General features: G+C 58.3%; 1 protein-coding gene and 2 long non-coding RNA genes across 3 annotated transcripts in view; 2 read left to right on the forward strand and 1 right to left on the reverse strand.

Annotated features, from left to right (window-relative positions):
• Positions 1–2134: 2134 nt before the first annotated feature.
• On the forward strand, positions 2135–10670 carry LY6K (lymphocyte antigen 6 family member K). The gene is made up of 4 exons (XM_021088773.2): positions 2135–2245; positions 7967–8069; positions 8984–9088; positions 10169–10670. Exons 2-4 carry the CDS (start codon positions 7991–7993, stop codon positions 10456–10458), a joined length of 474 nt encoding a protein of 157 aa, XP_020944432.1. The 5' UTR covers positions 2135–2245; positions 7967–7990; the 3' UTR covers positions 10459–10670.
• Positions 10654–14471, reverse strand: LOC110260196 (uncharacterized). Its single transcript, XR_002343043.2, has 3 exons — positions 14368–14471; positions 13815–13914; positions 10654–13095 (listed from the first exon to the last, which is right to left on the reverse strand). It is a non-coding gene; the product is annotated as an uncharacterized LOC110260196 (long non-coding RNA).
• The window catches only part of LOC110260400 (uncharacterized), a 29729-nt gene continuing 21596 nt past the window's right edge, over positions 10836–18968 (forward strand). The window contains exon 1 of the long non-coding RNA XR_014842882.1: positions 10836–10967. This is a non-coding gene — a long non-coding RNA (uncharacterized LOC110260400). The remainder of the gene's footprint in view (positions 10968–18968) is intronic.

An 18968-nucleotide genomic window follows, 5' to 3' on the forward strand; every position in this document is an offset into this window, starting at 1 on the left:
AGACACCGCCACGTCCCCGCTCTCTCTCTGCTCCCCCGTCCCTCACGCCCCGCTTCCCCCAAAAGAGGAGCAGCCCCAGCCATGCTGCTTGGGGATCCTGGATCCTCTCCTCCTGACCCAGAGGCGGAAACCTCAGCCCAGAGTGGCGCTTTCTAGTCCCCGCTCTGCCACTGCCCGCTGGGTGACCTTGGGCAGCTTGTTGAACTTCCGTGAGCCTGGGTTTCTTCCCTGTAATTTGGGACTCGCCATAGCATGCGCTTCATCAGGTCTGTGGCGGATGAGGTGAGTCTTAATACCTGCCGATCCCCAGAAGGAGGAGCCGGCACCCAGCCAGCACGAGATGAGCTGTGTTATTAACAGCACAGCAATATCAGTGACATCACGTGCTATTTGTCCTCATGACCTTATTTTAAGGCGTATCTCTAGTATAGGTTACAGATTGTTTACCCCCTAAATCTTGGGTGCCTAACTGTAAACATTCAAACAGTAATGTCATTAGTTATATGCATGCTTAAGACGTTCTTTTGGGGAGTTCCCGTCGTGGCTCAGTGGTTAACATATCCAACTAGGAACCATGAGGTTGTGGGTTCGATCCCTGGCCTTGCTCACTGGGTTAAGGATCCAGCGTTGCCGTGAGCTGTGATGTAAGTCCCAGACACGGCTCGGATCTGGCATTGCTGTGGCTCTGGGGTAGGCCAGCAGCTACAGCTCTGATTCAACCCCTAGCCTGGGAACCTCCATTAGTCGCAGGTGGGGCCCCAGGAAAGACAAAAAAAAAAAAAAAAAAAAAAAAGAAGACGTTCTTTTGCATTAAACGTGTGCTTTGTAGATTCAGATCGTTGTATTTCCAAATGCAGTCGCCGGAAACACAGAAAGATGTTCGCGTGCCCTCTACTCAGTTACTCCCACTGCTAACATCTTGCAAAAAAAAAAAAAAAAAAAGTACCAGAGCTAACTAGGGTCGTGCCATCCGCAAACGTGCGGGAAAAGACGGATCTTACCCCTCCCCGTTTCCCCTCCATGGACACGGGCCCTCTTCTCCCCCCAAATCCTGAGACATGGACGCCCACGAGACGGGTCCGGAGGCCTTTTCTCCACGGTCGTCATCCGTGGGCTTGCACGTAAGCAGAGCGGCGTGGGTGTCACCTTGGCAGTTGGCCTTGGTTCCCTGAGCCGAGTCCCCAGAGACTCATTCATTCCTCCTGCATCCGCGAAAATCCTCTTCCTCCTGCTGAGGACCTTCCCACGGGCGCGGGCTCCGGGGTTTGTCCACCCGCTGCAACTTCCCGGGTGTTTCCGGGTCGGGGGCCTACACATCCAGCTGCCACACACGCCGTGGGTGTTGAAGGGAAGCCCGGGTCGCCCAGGAGGAGCCACGGAGAGCGCGCGCCGAGGCCAGGCACCCGCCGTTCCCGACGGCGCCGGCCACACCATCACGCCTCAGTCCGCGGACCACACGGGCGAAACTGAACATGAGAGGAAGCACCTGGACACACACAGGCCTCCCGCGCGCCCCTGTACGTTCTGGAAGCCCCAAGACCCTGGCGCAACAGTCTGCGCTCAGACCCGCCTGCCGCCCCTCCTTGCTGATGCCAGGCAGTCTGGTTGGGCAGAGGCGTCTCATTTCCTGCTGCAACCAGCTCTCTCTTCCTTATGGGCGTGTCCTGCGGGGACACGAGTTTCCGCTTCTCTGCGGAAAATACCCAGAAGAGAACTTGGAGCGCCTACGGTAGCTGCCCGGGGGGGTTTTCAAGGAGGTGTCAGCCCCGTCTACACCTTGGCCGCACCCCGTTTCCGTGCCACCAGCAACGGGGGAACAATCCGGTTTCTTTGCCTCGGGCCCAGCATTTGGTGTGGTCACCGTGGGGCCCTGCGTGCCACCTGGGTCCTGCCCAGACCTCTGGACCCTCCCCCGCGTGCTGCCGGGACCACGGGAACCCCCCCAACTCCTTCCCGGACCCTCTGGAGGCCCCGCCCCACCCTCCTGGCCCCGCCCCTCCCTCCTGGCCCCGCCCCTCCCGGCCCCGCCCCCAGCCGGGCTGTCGGAGGGGAGCACTTCCGGGAGCCCCACCCCCACCCCGAGACCAGGCGGAACCTTCCAGAGACCGCGCAAAGCCTGACGGGAGCCGCCTTCAGACTCTCCCGAGTGGGGTCTGGGCCCGGAGCCTGACCTGCTCCCCTCCGTGGCTGCGCTACCGACGCGAGTGTGGGCGCCCTCGAGGACGTGGGTGGAAAGTTCCAGAAGGTCTGGGCAGGATGCGGGAAAGGCGGAGGGGAAAGTTCTAGCGTCTGGACAGGCTCGGGGGTTGGGGGGAGGGAAGGTTCCAGAAGGTGTGGTGAGGACCGGGTTGGAGGAGGGCAGAGGGGAAGGTTCCCGAAGGTCTGACAGGACGTGGGGTTGAGGAAGATTCCAGAAGGTGTGTCGAGAACACAGGCGGTGGGTTTGAAGGTTCCAGAAGGTCTGGGCGGGATCCCTGGGGGAGGGAAAGGTCCGTAAGCTCTTGGCAGGATGTGGGGGAGGGGAAGCTGCCAGAAGGGCTGAGCAGGACTTGGTAGGGGGAGGGGACAGAAGGGAAGGTTCCCGAAGGACTCCGGCTCAGGTCAGTGTCTGCGGGTCCTGGGATTCGGGCCTGCCTCCTCCAGCAGGGTTGGCAGAGCCCCCCGGCACCAGCCGTACGTGCCGCGCACAGCGCATCCCTTCCCCGGGGTCCCGGGCCTCCCGGACCGCAGAGCCTCGCTTCCTCTGCAGGCCCCCGGCTCCCCGCCCGCCAGCAGCCCCCTCTGTGCCCTGGAGCTTTTCCTCAGGAGCACACGGCTCCCTGGACCCACACAGCATCCTTGCCACTCAAATCCCTGCCCCACCTGGACCCCACCTCCCATCCCCTATCCCGAGCCCCGACTGGCTGCCCTGCTCATGCACCTGTGCCTTGCAGATGGCTCGTTTGTTTAAATTAAGCCCCTAGAAGGATCAGGTATTTCCTGCTAAGAGCAATTCCCAGATGGGACTGTTGTTTTCATTTTTCTGTTCGTGCCGTCAGGAGACGGCCGTCGCGGGTTATCGCTTTCTTCCCCAAAAGAAGTGGCTCCCAGCAGAGAGGAAAGATGAGGTTACAGGCTTTTGCTAAACTTGGCCTTCTACCGCCTTTTGTAACCTCGGGAGCAAAAATGGGGAGTGCGGAGGGGAAGGGCAAATAACCCAGGATCTTTTTTCCAGAGAGCTGTCAGGTGACTTCTGCCCAGTCTCCTTGAGACAGCTTTCTTCAAGGGAACTCATCCACGCGGTGTTAGCAGTGTAGCTGCTCCCGGATCCGTGGTGGTTATCAGTTTAAGACCCATCACGCTGGATTTTCACACATGCCAGCAAGTTCAAACACCTCTGTGGCAAAACCATCAATGTATGATAAGTTCCATTTTCAAAGGATACACATCTTGCCTCAGTCAGGAGTGAGAGGAAGGCATTAGCTAATCGGCCTCCATGGACCACTTCTCTCATAAGCTGTTTTTCTTCCTGTACGTTTTTTGCCACATCAGGGGTGGCTAAATCTGCAGGAAGAGCCAGCTGTTTTAATTCTTATTTATCTTTTTTTTTTTTTGTCTTTCTAGGGCCTCACCACAGCATGTGGAAGTTCAAGTTCCCAGGCTAGGAGTTGAATCATAGCTGCACCTGCCAGCCTACATCACAGCCGCAGCACGGATCCGAGCTGTGTCTACAACGTACATCACAACTCACAGCAATGCTGAGTCCTTAACCCACTGAGCGAGGCCAGGGATGGAACCCAAGTCCTCCTGGGTACTAGTCGGGTTCATTACCGCCGAGCCGCAACGGGAAGTCTCTCATTCTCATTCGTCTAATGAAGTTCTTAATTCCTTTCTCGATCCCCATTGAAGCCACTGTAGCTTGTGCCATTGTGCTGGCAAAGACTTAGAGTCCCACACCCAGGGTCACGCAATCAGATTCTGGACCTTCAGTCTTTAATTGAGGAGGTGAATTCAGCCTCTTGTTCAGATGTTTTCTGTGCTATGTCATGATTCTCATAATGGCTTGAAACTCGGCTAAAATGTGTCGAGCAGGGATTTTTAAATCCCTGGCATTTTATTTAAAATATTTGCGACAGTAAAGTTGGAAGAATTTACAGCGACTACAAGGAAACCCACCACCAAAGTCCACCCCTCACATTTTACTGGTGTTCCCACTTCTCCGTCTGTCTCATCAACCATTCTTTAATTCATTTTTGTTTCATTTCAAAGTGACCCCCACACACCAGCATTCTTTCCCCTACGAACTGTAGCTTTGGCGCACATGATTCATGTTTCAAATGGTTACCTAAAAATTCTTTGACTACCCAAATCAGAAAAATTGTTCCTGTTTCCTTCTAGAAGTCTTCTAGCTTTGTACTTAGATAAGTTTTATAGCTTTTAGTTGTATCTGTGATTCATTCAAATGGATTTTTGTATATGATGTGAAGTAGGGGAAAGTCATGTTGATATCTTTTCTTTCTTTTTTTTTTTGCTTTTTTGGGCCACACCTGCGGCATATGGAGGTTCCCAGGCTAGGGGTCCAATCAGAGCTACAGCGACCGGCCTGCACCACAGCCACAGCAACACCATATCCAGGCCACGTCTTCAACCTACACCACAGCTCACGGCAATGCCGGATCCTTAACCCATTGATGGAGGTCAGGGATCGAACCCACAACCTCATGGTTCCTAGTCGGATTCATTTCCGCTGTGCCATGACTGGAACTCCTTTTGCTTTTCTTTTTTTTTAATTTGGGGCAATATTTTTTGCATGTTGTTGCTCAATGGTTCCAGCAGCATTGGTCACCCAAGGCGGCCCTTTCTTCATTGTGTTATCTTGATACTCATCTAAAATCAATTCACCTGTTAGACCTGTTTCTCAACCCTTTATTCTCTTCCACGGGTTGTATGTCTGAGCTCTTTGCAGCACCGTGCTTCTTGTTCACCAGAGCTTTCTATTACATCTCAAAATCAAGTCGCCCACGTCATCCAACTTTGTTCTTTTTCCAGGTTACTTTAGCTCTTCTAGGTCCTTCATTTTTCGACTTAAATTTTAGAATCAGTTGTTACTTTCTACATTAAAAACACACCTCCGGAAAGTCTGCCTGAGACCATGATGAATCTACAGCTCAATTTGGGGAAAGCAGACATCTCAGCCCTGGTGGGTCTTCTGGTCCAGGAACACAGCCTAACTCCTGGCTTTTTTAGGGCTGGCTTCTCTTCAGAATTCTGGTCACCTGGTGACATCGTGACCTCAGCTTCCTGGTGGGCTGACAAGTCAGACATTTGTGGATTCTCTGGTCTTCGCCTCTCGCTGTGGTTGTGGTTGTGGTTGTGACAGCAGAGACAGGTTCTCTTGTGTCCGTTCTACTTCCCAGCCAGACAGACTGAAAAAGAATCAGGTAACAATAAAGTGAAGGCGTGATGAGGGCCTCCCAAACTTTGAAGGGGGCTTGGTGGGCCTGGACTTGTAACAGCCTGGTTCTGGTGTGTGACCGGACAGACAAAGCAGCTGACGGAAGAAGCACACAAAGACAACCAGGTGCATTTGGAACTTAACACACAATGAAGGGCCTCACAGATCAACAGCAAACGGTGTTGCTGTTTCATAAAATGAATGGTGTTGAGGAGTTCCTGCCTTGGTGCAGCGGAAGCGAATCCGACTAGGAACCATGAAGTTGTGGGTTCGATCCCCGGCCTCACTCCGTGGGTTAAGGATCTGGCGTTGCCTTGAGCTGTGGTGTAGGCCGGATTCCCTCAATGCTGTGGCTGTGGTGTAGGCCGGCGACTGTAGCTCCGATCCGGCCCCTAGCCTGGGAACCTCCGTATGCCGCAGGTGCAGCCCTGAAAAGATAAAAAAACAAAATTAAATTAAATTAATGGTGTCGAGATAACTGAGTCATCATCTTAAAAAACTGAACGCTGAAGGATATGTTCCAAATGGATCAAAGATTTAAATGTTAAAAGAGAAAGAAAGAAAAAAAAAGGACCTTCTGGCAAAGCCATCAGAAGAAAATATGGGAGAATTCATTTATAATCTTGTTTCGGGGGTGGTTTTTTCTAACTACTCAAAACCCGCAACCACAATGTAAAAGGCGGCGGCAAAGACCCTCTCCTGACCGAACGCCAGCCAGGCTCCCCTGGGCCCTTCATGGGCGACGCCTCAAGCGGGGCCTGGAGAGACTGGCGCGGACACTAAGGTCGCGTCTCGCGGCTCCAGGCTGCATCTCTGGGATGACCCTGCCCCCCCCCCCGAAAGGCCTGCCTGAGAAGACTCGAGGCTGCCGGAAGGACTGACTGTGTTTCAGACCCACCCGAAGAGGGGCCCCTTCTCCCAGGGAGCGGGCTTAATACCCTCGGGAAGTGCCAGGGAGCAGAACCAGCGGTTTTCACCAGGCCCACGCCCGCCTTCCTGCTTTTGTGATGCTCACGTTCCTGACCACCGGCCGCCTGTGCCCTCCCTCTCTCACAGGCCCAGTCGCCCCCCCGGGCACATCGAAGCGGCGTTCCCATCACGCGGCATGTTCCTGATTCAAATCCATTGTGACGGCTTTAGTGTCTGGCTTTATCTTCGGCCGTGAAAAAGCCAGCACTTCCGCTTGGCAAAAACACCAGTATTGAATAAGAACAAAGTTTCTTTGGCACTTGCTGGCCGACCACAGACTATGGCACCGTGTAGTTGGTCAACAGACTGGCATGGAGAGCACAGAAAAGGCAATACAGAGATTTACCTGAATGCAGAAACTTGGCAATGTCCCTTGTAATGGAAGAAATGCAAATTCCTACTACACGATGCTACTGTCACCTACTAGATGGGCAGAAACCCAGGGGATGGAGAAGAATGCCCTCTTTTTGACGGCACCACAGGGACGGGAACGCGCGCTTCTCAAAGTTGGGAGGACAGACTAGCCATTGGGTAACGTGCGTTTAGATTGCAACTGTCAGTTTCATTTCTGGAAACCGTCCCTGAAGTACCTGCACGTGTAGGAAACGACAGGACAACACTGCAGCAGGAAGACACGCACAAAGGAGCATCGAAGGAGCCTGTGCAAATACACTATCCCACACCCGGGCCATGGCACACTCTGCCACTGTTTAAAAAAAAAAAAAAAAGCAGAATTGCAGTGCAGAGGCGCTGCTGGCGCAGAGACGAACGCCTCCTGGAGAGGGCTGCGGGAGGAAGGCCGGGGGGCGCCGGCACCCGAGGCACGCTCCACTGGGGCCACAACCTGGGAGAAAACGGACCGCAATCGCGCTGGGCCTGGGAGGGGACGGGGCTTGAGCGCCTGGCGCCCTGGACCAGGCTCTCCCCTGACATGGAGGGGCCAGGGGCCGCCAAGGGAGGGTTCTGCCTCCTCCAGACTCATGGCAAACCCTTCTCCTCCTTGATCCCCACTGGCCAGATAGCAGGGCGAAGGTAGGGTGCGGGACTTGGGAGCATTCCGGAAGGAGGAGGGGAAGCCCAGAATGGAGCCCAGCGGGCGCGCGTGGGGGCCTGAGGCTGGCGGGACTTGTGAGAGGAGCCCAGCCCCTGCATCTGGGGCCGGGCCAGGCTCCCGCAGGGGTCCCCAGGCCTTCCTGTGCCCTGGGGTCAGGATGGAGGAGGAGGGGCAGTGGTTCTGGGTGGGAGGAGCCCCGTGGGGGCTCTTGAGAGAGCAGGGGATCGGGGCAGGGGTGGGGAGCTGTATGGCGCCCCGGGGGCAGCCGCAGGAACACCTGTCGAGCAGATCTGCTGCGGGCAGGGGTGGGGGGACCCCTGGGGACAGAGGGGACTGGGTGGTAGGGACGGGCCGCCCAACACCGAGAGGCCACCCCTGGTCCTGGGGCCCTTGGAGGAGGGTCTGCGCCAGCGTCCGGTGAGGAAGAGCTCTGGGTGCTGGGAGACGCACGGGGGCCAGCGCTCCCCCTGGACCCGCAGGCCTGACCGAGTGGCCTGCTCTCTCCTCAGAGTCCGGGCCAGGCTGCGCCGGAAATGAAGGCCCTCCTGGCTTTGTTCCTGGTTGTGGGCCTGCCGCGGGCGGAGACCAATGTCACTGTGTCTGGGCGACAGAGTAAGTCCGGGCCCCCAGCCTCCTCAGCTGGGGGGGAGGTGGTGGCTGGAACACCTGTGCAAACACAGGGGTGCCACCTGTTCTGGGCGCTGCCGAGGCCCCAGGTGGGTCTGGGCAATTGGGGAGCGGAGGACTGAGTGGGCCAGAGAGTCCCAGGAGGGTGGCCAGCTGACCTGAACACCTAGTGGGGGAGCTTCTGGATGCGGGGTCCCCCGAGGACAGCCAGGGACGGCCTGTTTCTTCCCTGGCACCTTGCTCTCGCCGCAGCAGCCCCACCTTCCTAGGGGAGGTCAGGCTGGAGGCCAGGCCCAGCTCGGCGCCTCGGTGGCCCTCCTAGGGCCGTCTCGAGAGCAGAAAAGCTGCCAGCGTGTGACCAGCTCCTGTCCTGGGAGCAAGTCCTGCCCTGAGGCAGGCAGACAGCGGCTGTTGCTGAGGGATCGGGGGGCGCCAGGCCTCAAGGACGGGGGCAGGGGGGCTGAATCTGCTGCTGGAGGGGTGGGGTGAGCCAGCAGTGTGGGTAGGAGGGGGCCAGGGCACAGCCTCCAAAACCCTGGAGTCTCTTTTTGCTTCTAAAGCAATCGAAGGGGAGCTGTCGGCGTTGTGTGTAGACGGGGACGTGTTCCCGGGTGTGTGAGTGTGTGTGTGTGTGTTCATGCGTGAGTGGGTGTGGGACTTGGGTGTTTCTGCGTGAAGGCGTGAGTGTCTGTGGGCCGTGGTCTGGGGGTGGGCGTGTGAGCGAGACCCACTCTTGGGGAGGACGAGGGCGCCCCGAGATGAGGAGCAGGGGGTGGGCTGGGGGGAGGTGGAGGGGCCCGCTGGCGGGGGCCTCGGTTGCAGGATCGGGAGGACAGCGGGGTTGGTCTGACGGGACCGAGGGCAGCGACTTCCCACTTTGCTTTCACTCGTCATTCCAGATGTGGCGATGAGGTGCTACGTTTGCGAGACAGAGAACAATTTTCTCTGCACCCAAGAGTCCAACTGCACCCGGGGCAGCCGATTTTGCACCACTGTGGCCGTGAGTAGGTACCCCTTCCACCTGGGCTTCCAGGGGCTGCTCACTAGGACGCGTTCAGGACTCAGGGTCGGCCTCGTTTCCCTCAGTGGAGAGTGACCAAGAGACAAGTGCCCCCTTTCCTGACTTTGAAAAGCAAAGTCCTGTGAAGCCGGGCGTCCGAGCAGGGGACAGCGGAGGGCGCGGCTTCTGTGGGGAACCGTGCGTCAGCTGCTGGCCCGGGGACAGTGAGCTGGAGGGAGAAAGGGATAGAGGTTGGGTGTCTGTCACCCTCACGTGAAAAATTAACGTCTTCAGATGTCCGCACCAAGACTGGAGCTTTCACGCGTAACGGGGGGTGTGGGCGTCAAGTGCGCTCTGAGAGGCGCTTGTGGGCCTGACGGTGGTTGGGGCCCACTGCTCTGCCGTCTGTGACTCCCCCAGTCCCGGGGCCCGGAGGTGCATGCTCTCCCGAGGGTGAGTCGGAAGCTGCAGCCTGACCCCGCAGGGGCCTCATCCTGGGGCTGGAGAACCCCTGTTCTATTGGTCAGCCGCTTCTGGGGGCGCCCACCTTCTAGGGAGCGTGGGAGGCGCTGGCCGCACATGGGCTCCGTAACGCCGCGTGGAAGAGCGCCAGCACAGGCACCTGCGAGGCGAGACACGCTGGGCAGAGTGCCCGGCCGCCTGGTGCTGGGCCAGTGGGCTCTCGGCCCCATCTACGTCCTGGGCAGCGGCTCCTCGGGAGGCCAGCTCCTAGCCCTGGGCAGTGGCCGGGATGGCCAGGAGTCCTTGGTCACAAAGGTCTGGGCAGCCCTGGGGTGGAGATGCCGAGGCCTGAAGAGCCTGCACATCCCCAGGGTCCCGGGGCACCTGCACAGGCCAGGGCTGGGGACATCTGACGCCGCGCTGTGCACAGGCCATCCCCCAGCCCGAGAAGCAGGTCTGAATGCAAAGGCCTGCCCCTCTCCTCTGGGGGGACGGCTCTGGACCCCCCGCCCCTCGAGAGGGGACGCTGGAAGCGGCAGGGCCGGCAGACGCGGCGGGAGCGGCGTCAGGGCCACTGCTTTCCATACCCACGAGGCCCCCGCGTGTCCCTGTCTCCCGCCAGGAGTGTTTCCGCGGTTCTACCTGGTTTCCAAGCAGTGTGTGGCGGCCTGTGCCTTCGAGGGCGTGCAGCAGCGCGGGGCCAAGTCCTTCCTGCTCATCAAGCCCACGCCTTTCCTGTACGTGGTGTGCTGCCAGGAGCGGCTGTGCAACACCCACAACCCGGTCATCGAAGAAAACTCGGAGGATAAGTACAAGGAGGTGGCAGGGGCCTGCGACGGGCTGGGCGGCCGCGTGGGGCTGGCGGCTCTCCTGACCCTGGCCTCCGTGCTCCTGGACCTCTGGCTGCCGTGAAGAAGTGGGCTCACCCCCGGCGCTGGGAACCTGTGCTATTAAACGGGCTTTGCACAGCAAGCTCACGGGCAGTCTGGCCTCCGGGGACCTTGGGTGGGGGCGGCGGGGGGGAGGGCCCCGCCCCGCTGGCTCCAGCAGGCGGTTGGAAGGAGGGCAAGGCCAAGCCCTGCCCAGAGGGGTTTTGTTTACACGCTGTTTCTCTCTGCAGTCAAGCCTTGTGACTCTGTTTATTGCTGGCGGTCACTCTTGCCGCGTCCCCTCGGAGGGCCTGGGAAGTGATGGGAGGGAGGGAGGGAGGGGCTGAGGCCCGGCCGCCTGTGGGGCGTGAGCAGGGGTGCCCGGAGCTCGGTGCTATGGGCCTGGCGGGGGGCGGGGGGCGTCCAGGGGCAGACAGAGTGCCTTGGGTGTAAGACACTCAGAGCGAAAGACGCCTCAGCGAGGGGCAGCGGGTGTCATCCTGGGCCCCGTGCTGTCCTCAGCTCCTGCCACCAGATCCCAGCAAGCAGAAGGTAAGGTTGAAAAAGCTTGGACTCCGCCACTAACTGGCACAGGCGTGAGAACTCACACATCCCTCACGTGTCTCTGCCTAGCCCCTGGAACTTGGGAGGGTGGACAGTGCCAGGGTCAGTTTTCAGCAGCGACGCTGCTGACCCAAGACAGCGGACAAGTCAGACTCGCGCTTCTGCCCCGTGGGGTGGCCTGGGCGTTGGGGTGGGTGCGGCCCCACCCGCTGCTCCCCTGCCTTCTTCTCCCCCACACATCTGTCTGACTCGGAGCGACTGCTGGTGGCGGTGGCCTGGGAACCTTTGGTGGCCGCAGAAGGAGGCCCCTTGGCCCTGCAGAGGGCTGCCTCTGCCTCTCCCATTCCCGAGGCAGGAGCTCGGCCACCCTGGTCACGTCTGGACCCTCTGAAGCAGAGGCCTGAGTCTGTCCCGGGGGACAGTGGGCCAGAGGGACCCCTGAGGCTTGGCCAGAAACCCCCGGACTGGAGACTTCTAGCGTCTGTTGAGCTGTTACTACACAGGAGCAGCACACACCCCTCTTCCAAGTACAGGCTTTGCGCTCAAGCCCTGCTGCTCACGCCCGTGCCCAGGAGCAGTGTCTTCCCACTGCTTCCCACTCACATTCTGGACCGGGCTCTGGGGGGCATCCCTCTGGTTCGGGCAGGCAGGTGGCCAAGAACGTGAGCGTTACCACGGCAACCTGACCTTGGCGTCTCTTCGCAAGGAGGATGGTTTTCGTAGGGTATGAAATAAATGAGGCGTCAAGGTGTGTATGTGGAGAATTCCTAAATTTGGATCTGGCGGGCCTCGGGTGATCCGCTGGGGAGCACTTTCAGTGACTGGGTGATGGGCCTTTCTGCGGGATGAGGAGTTGGAGTGAGCGGGGGCAGGCCGTCACCAGTGTGCTGGCTCCTCTCTGGCTGTGAGAGGGCGGTGTTCAGAAAAGACAGCTCAAGGGCCCACGTGCGCAGCTCCCTGCGAAGGTAAAGGCTTGGGAGCCTGTATCTGCTGGGACTGGGGAGCCAGGGGGGTGACGGACGGGGGCAGGAGGTGGGGCCCCGCTGGTGCGGTGAGGTCCTCACGCAGGCAGAACGGCCCGGGATCCAGAGCGGGGGCCGCGGCACGGCCAGGGAGAAGGCCAAGCGATGGGCAGCACACGCACGGGTTGGAAGGAGCCAGGACGTGGCAAGAACGTTTGCTCCCAACAGTCACTCTCTGGAGACCAGAGGGCAGGGGTACCTGCTCGAGGCCGTGTGAGCGCAAATAAAGTGGGCATGCTGGCAGCTGGGGACAGTCCCTGAAGGCAGGAGAGAAAGGGGGTCCTGGTTGAGACAGTGCCTCCAACACTTGCAGAGACTCAGAGAGCTTTCTGGAAGAGGACCCAGGAGCAGTCCATGGGGAGGAGCAGAAATGGGGGGCCCTGAGATCACCCACAAGGCCACAAGGCCAGGAGACCTGCAGGTGGTTTCAGGAGAGCGACTGAGAGGTGACCTCCGGAGGTCAGACCGAGACGAGCAGGCCCAGGCCGTGGAGGCCCCCGGTCCCACCGGGGAGAGCGTGAAGGGACAGACGGGGCTGCCGGTCACCAGAAGCTGTCAGAACCCGGGGCAGAGGGAGTGAGAGCCCACAGGCTGGGAAGGGCTTCGGCTTCAGCAAGCGAGAAAAGCATTCTTTCTTGGTCACTGGCTTTGGGAAGGGCCCCTCCCCATGCTGGGGGGGGGGGGTTGCTGTATGGGCAGCACGACTTTCAAGGTGACAGGTTCTCCAAAAGAGACGCATGCCGAAGGTACACTCGTATGCAGCCTTCGAAACAGAAAAGTGAGAAACGGAGGGCCACTTTGAGCAGAGGAAGCAGCCTTCCAGGGAGACCAGCATCTCAGACGCTCTGAGAGCTGCCGGGCCCCCGGGGGCCGGCTCCACGGGGCCACATCCGGGTGTGCGGGGAGCTATAGGGAGGACAGAGCGGGAACACAGCCAGGGACCCCCTCTCCTGATACGCGTCGTCCTGGACACGCAGGCTCTCCGAGCCTCTGCGTCTGTGAACAGGCGCGCCCATGGGTCCAAAACGTCCTTCTCCGGCTCTGGCCCCGGTACATCCTCTACTAAGGTTCCCTCTCTCAGGCCGAGCACGGGGCTGCCGGGACGACAAGACAAAACAGCAGAGGAGAGGAATGTTAGAGGCCCACATCATTGTGAACAAAAAAATTTTGGCTAATTGGCTGTATTAAAATAATAGCAGGTGGAGTTCCCGTTGTGGCTCAGTGGTTGACGAATCCGACTGGGAACCATGACGTTGCAGGTTTGATCCCTGGCCTCGCTCAGTGGGTTGAGGATCCAGTGTTGCTGTGAGCTGTGGTGTGGGTCGCAGACCTGGCTCGGATCTGGCTTAGCTGTAGCTGTGGTGTAGGCTGGCAGCCGCAGCTAGGATTCGACCCCTAGCCTGGAAACATCCATATGCCACGGGTGAGGCCCTAAAAAGCAAAGGAAAAAAAAAAAATTTGGAGTTCCTGCTGTGGAGCAGTGAGTGAAGAATCTGACTGCAGAGGGGTGGGGTGCTGTGGAGGTGTGAGTTTGATCCCCAGCCAGGCACAGTTGCTGCAGCTGTGGCTCAGATTCAGTCCCTGGCCAAGGAACTTCCATATACCATGGATGTGGCCATTAAAAAAGAAAGAAAAAAATCCAAGTATAAAAATGACTTTAAAAATAAAGACGTTAAAAAAATTTTTAAAAATTTGCGTGAAAAAATATTCTAAATACTTTTCAACTGTATGCCAAGCTAATATGAACATTTCAGAGGTGGAAGGGAAGGAGGGAGGAAGAAAGAAAAGAAAAAGGAGGCAATCGTGACAATACCTGGTCAGCAAGTCGTGCAGCTGAAGATGCCGTCAGGATAACTTGCTTTTTTCAGGCCACCTAGAGCCACACGTAGGGAAACAGACGAGGCGCTGGGTCTCTGTAAGAGAGGAAGGGAAGGTAAAAGCCATAAATGAGGAGCCTCAGAAAGACTATGTCCTAAGTTAACCACTAAACTGGGGAGGGGGGAAAGATAACCGCTGCACAAGGAAATTTGTCAGGGTGGAGAAGAACATAACAGAAGTTTTTCCTGAGAAATAGACACTCTAGCATGACCTTGGAGCTTGTGTTTACACTACGGGTTTATTCCAATAAACTCCAAAGCACCAGATAAATGTTGCACGGTGGGGGACGGGTGTATACCTGGAAGAACAAAGGAAAAGCCTTTCTGAAGGAGTATCCACTCAGCACAGAGGTCACTGAGTCCCAAAGAACCTAGCTTCCGTCATAGGAGGCTTCCAGTCTGCTCTTCAAGCCTGCTTTGAAGCAGGTGTGGCCTTGGCCTTGGGAGGGGGTTGCTAACCTAAAACAAGGAAACAGCCAGTTATTTTACCAGCAAAATGGATTTATCCTGGAATCACAAAGGACTGCAATCTGTGATCGGCAAAGAACACAGCTGTGGAGAAGGACTGCAAGTCTGGTAAAGCAAAGCGGAAATTCTTTTTTAGAGGAGAAGGGGAATTGGGAGGGGCTGTTGTGAACCAAGAACCCATTGGAGGAAACTGCAAGGTCGCAGTGTAGTGGCTTTTCATTGGCTGGGCTGTGAAGGTCTCTCATTGGCTGGCCTGTTGCCCGGTAAGGAGAAGAATCTTCTTTCTTCCTGCTGGCAGTAGTGTCACTTCCTGCCAGAGATGCAAAGTAGGTCTCTTCCTGTTGGGATCTGTACTGACCTCAAGAGGTGGGTACATGAGAGCTCCCCCTTCAGGCGTCCCAACTCCATTGGAGCGAGTTTCCCTTTAATTTTCACAGGATGCTGGTGGTGAAGTTGTGAGCTCGGGTCCGCACCCACCTCTGTGCCCAGCTTCTGGCAGCAACTCTGCCCACCACAGTCCCCCTTGGCCAGCAGAGAGTGCCAGAGAGTGCTAGAGGGAGCTGGACGCCGGAGGGCAGGAGCTGTGCCTGTGCCTTGGCACCGCGTTAACCAGACTAACAGAGAGTGAAATTCCACGGCCAGGCTCTGCCCAGGGTGTGCGGACGTTTCCATGATGTGTTGCTGGAGCAGAACCCAAGGGCACTATCTCAGAGAGAGAGAGAGAAAGCCTGTCCCACACGCCGTCCCCCGAGACGGTGCGCCCACTTACCTCGACCCTTGCTCTGGCTGCTGAACTCCTCTTCACCCTTGCTGGCCCACCTCCGTGTGCCTCTTTGGGGAGCTGGCAGTGACCCCCCAACTCCATGGCTCAGCCCCAACCCGCAGGGGAGGGCACACAGGCTGTCCCAGGGGTGTCCTGGGGATGCTGGCGGCCGGGACATGCTTGTTTATCCAGTTTACTGCCTTCTCGCTCCTGGAAAATACCAGCTGCCCACGCTCAGGAACACAGGCGTCCTGCACCCTGGCTCCTTGCTGCCCAGACTGGCCGGGACCGTGACAGCCTGCCCACTGGGCACCTGGAAATGATCTTCCCCATCCCCTACCTCGCTCTCTGTTCCACGTCTTGAAGGGGTCGGGGGCTCAAGGAGCGTCCAGCTGGGGCCCATCTGGGCCAGACGGACACTCCAAGAATCTCAAGGAGGGGCCGCTCAGGCACACCGAGAAGCCCACCCCATTCGGGGATGCTGCGGGATGGGCACGGAGCTGGAGATGCCAGCTGTCTCCCTGCTGTAGGAAATAGAAGACTGCAGGGTCAGGGCCAGGGGCCAGGCTCTGAGTGTAAAGGAAGGGTCGGGAAGAGGCGAGCCCGGTCAAGGGCAGGTGCCAGGGCAACTCGGAACACCAGGCTTTCCACTCAGGACACGCAGAGCCCCCAGCCTGGCCTCTCCAGCTGCTGGCTAAGCCCTTTGTGAGGTGCTCTGTCTCTTGAGCAAACCAGCCTTTCTCCGCTTTCCCCACGGCCTGGTCACAGATGCGAAGACTAGAACAGGTTCCATCCTTTGGGGCTAAGACTAAGGCTCAGCAGGGGGCCAAAGTCCAGGCTCAGAGTGGGAACAGGGCGGGGCTGAGGAGTCCTCCTTGCTGCAGGAGGCACAGGTACACCGCTTTGCCCGCCCTGCTCTCTCCCCCTGCTCCCCAGCACAGGGCAGGGTGCAGGGAGAGGGAGGAAGGGGGAGGAAGGGGCAGGACTCGGCCTCTAGTTCACGTGGAGGTCTCGGGGTTCATAACTGGGGTCGAGGTCTTTCCTGGAGGCTGAGATCAACACCTCCCGGCCGGCAGGTCCATGCCACCTGACCTCTGCTGGCTCTCTCACCTGCCCAGCACACCCGTGGGACAGGGCGAGCTCCTGGAGGCCCATGCCAGGCAGAAGGGCATGTTTATTGTGGCCTGGGGTGGGAGTCTGGGCCTTCACTGGAGAATACACAGCTTGTAAAAGAGTGAGTTTCGGAGGCCCAGGTCATTTAATGAGGGGCGGCCCCACCCCCGCCCGCAGGCCCCCAGGCTGTCGGCCGGGCAGCCCCCCCCCATCGTCATTCTCTTGCTGAGGATCCGCCCCTTCCCTGCGGAGCCGGAGCCGCAGCAAACAGCGCGGGCCTCCGAGGGCCCCAACCGCTCGGGCTGCAGGCTCTTTGCTGCCGGAGACCCACAGCATCATTTCGCCCAGGACCTCGCCTTGCCCAGAGGAGAAGGGCTGCGCGCCCAGGTCCCCAGGAACATGAGTGTGCGCTTGAGACCCTGGGTCTACGGGGTGACGGCCCGCAGGCCTGGCCGTGGGAGCATTTTGGGAATCCGGTCCCCTCTCCTACAGCTCTGCACTGGCTCCTCCTCTTCTTCCAAGCCTCGCCCTCCTTGTCCCTACATCCACATGCAGCCTCCGGTAGCTTCTCCAGCGCTGCATGCAGGGTCCCCACGGGTGTTACCTGACTGATCTCCATTAACGTGGGTGCCCCAAGCCCCGACACTCAGCCTCTTGTCCCTGCACCCCAGCACCAAAGGCCCAAGCCTGGCACTGAGCAGAAATCAGCAACATAAACAGATGATTATTTGTTACCTGGAGAAGGAGGAGCCCAGAGCCCCAGGCTCCCTCTCTCCCAGGACCTCTTTCTTCATTCACTTGTGCACTGAGGCCAGCTCTGGCCTCTGCCTGCTGGCCTGGGAGCAGACTCTAGGGTGGGCCCTCTGCCTGGTGCTCCAAACAGGAGTCTCCTGTTTTGGGGCTCCATCTTGCCCTTCCCAACCACATTTCCTGGAAACAAGATCAAGGAAGTTTCTCAGGCCTGGGCTGAGGGCTGAGGTGGACTGTAGAAAGGCAGCCAGGGAAGAGTCCAAGCCCTATTCCAGGACAACTCCAGGCAAGGCTGGTTTCCAGGCCAGGGAAGCCACAGGCTACTGGGAAAGGCCTGGCCACTGCCATGGCCCATGACCATAGGAGGTCACTGAGCATGGAGGGAAGATGGAGTGGGAGGAGCAGAATGGAGTGGATGCAGTGGGTGGAGTGGGTGGTGAGGATGGTGAGGATGGAGTGGATGGTGTGGGTGGAGTGGGTGGTGAGGATGGAGTGGATGGAGAGGATGGAGTGGATGGAGAGGATGGAGTGGATGGAGAGGATGGAGTGGATGGAGAGGATGGAGTGGATGGAGTGGATGGAGTGGATGGTGAGGATGGTGAGGATGGAGTGGATGGAGAGGATGGAGTGGATGGTGTGGATGGAGTGGATGGAGAGGATGGAGTGGATGGAGTGGATGGAGTGGATGGAGTGGATGGTGAGGATGGTGAGGATGGAGTGGATGGAGAGGATGGAGTGGATGGAGTGGATGGAGTGGATGGTGAGGATGGTGAGGATGGAGTGGATGGTGTGGGTGGAGTGGGTGGTGAGGATGGAGTGGATGGAGAGGATGGAGTGGATGGAGAGGATGGAGTGGATGGAGTGGATGGAGAGGATGGAGTGGATGGAGTGGATGGAGAGGATGGAGAGGATGTAGTGGATGGAGTGGATGGAGTGGATGGAGAGGATGGAGTGGATGGTGAGGATGGTGAGGATGGAGTGGATGGAGTGGATGGAGTGGATGGAGTGGATGGTGAGGATGGAGTGGATGGAGAGGATGGAGTGGATGGAGTGGATGGAGTGGATGGAGTGGATGGAGTGGATGGAGAGGATGGAGTGGATGGATTGGATGGAGTGGATGGTGAGGATGGAGTGGATGGAGAGGATGGAGTGGATGGAGTGGATGGAGTGGATGGAGAGGATGGAGTGGATGGAGTGGATGGTGAGGATGGAGTGGATGGTGAGGATGGAGTGGATGGTGTGGATGGAGTGGATGGAGTGGATGGAGAGGATGGAGAGGATGGAGTGGATGGAGAGGATGGAGTGGATGGAGAGGATGGAGTGGATGGTGTGGATGGAGTGGATGGTGAGGATGGTGAGGATGGAGTGGATGGAGAGGATGGAGTGGATGGAGTGGATGGTGAGGATGGTGAGGATGGAGTGGATGGAGAGGATGGAGTGGATGGAGTGGATGGAGTGGATGGTGAGGATGGTGAGGATGGAGTGGATGGAGAGGATGGAGTGGATGGTGTGGATGGAGTGGATGGAGAGGATGGAGTGGATGGAGTGGATGGAGTGGATGGAGTGGATGGTGAGGATGGTGAGGATGGAGTGGATGGAGAGGATGGAGTGGATGGAGTGGATGGAGTGGATGGTGAGGATGGTGAGGATGGAGTGGATGGTGTGGGTGGAGTGGATGGAGAGGATGGAGTGGATGGAGAGGATGGAGTGGATGGTGAGGATGGAGTGGATGAAGTGGATGGTGAGGATGGAGTGGATGGAGTGGATGGTGAGGATGGAGTGGATGGAGTGGATGGAGTGGATGGAGAGGATGGAGTGGATGGAGTGGATGGAGTGGATGGAGAGGATGGTGAGGATGGAGTGGATGGAGTGGATGGAGTGGATGGAGAGGAGGGAGTGGATGGTGTGGATGGAGTGGATGGAGAGGATGGAGTGGATGGAGTGGATGGAGTGGATGGAGTGGATGGTGAGGATGGTGAGGATGGAGTGGATGGAG

This window comes from Sus scrofa, chromosome 4, assembly GCF_054392235.1.
Source record: "Sus scrofa isolate SSC_HxYL_T2T_F1_AM1 chromosome 4, Sscrofa_HxYL_maternal_Yorkshire_Landrace_v2.0, whole genome shotgun sequence".
NCBI lineage: Eukaryota > Metazoa > Chordata > Mammalia > Artiodactyla > Suidae > Sus > Sus scrofa.

Coding starts and splice junctions, on each gene's coding strand:
- LY6K (XM_021088773.2), top strand. CDS start 7,991: ATGAAGGCCCTCCTGGCTTTGTTCCTGGTTGTGGGCCTGCCGCGGGCG. Junction 8,070..8,983: donor CACTGTGTCTGGGCGACAGA/GTAAGTCCGGGC, acceptor TCGTCATTCCAG/ATGTGGCGATGAGGTGCTAC. Junction 9,089..10,168: donor TTGCACCACTGTGGCCGTGA/GTAGGTACCCCT, acceptor GTCTCCCGCCAG/GAGTGTTTCCGCGGTTCTAC.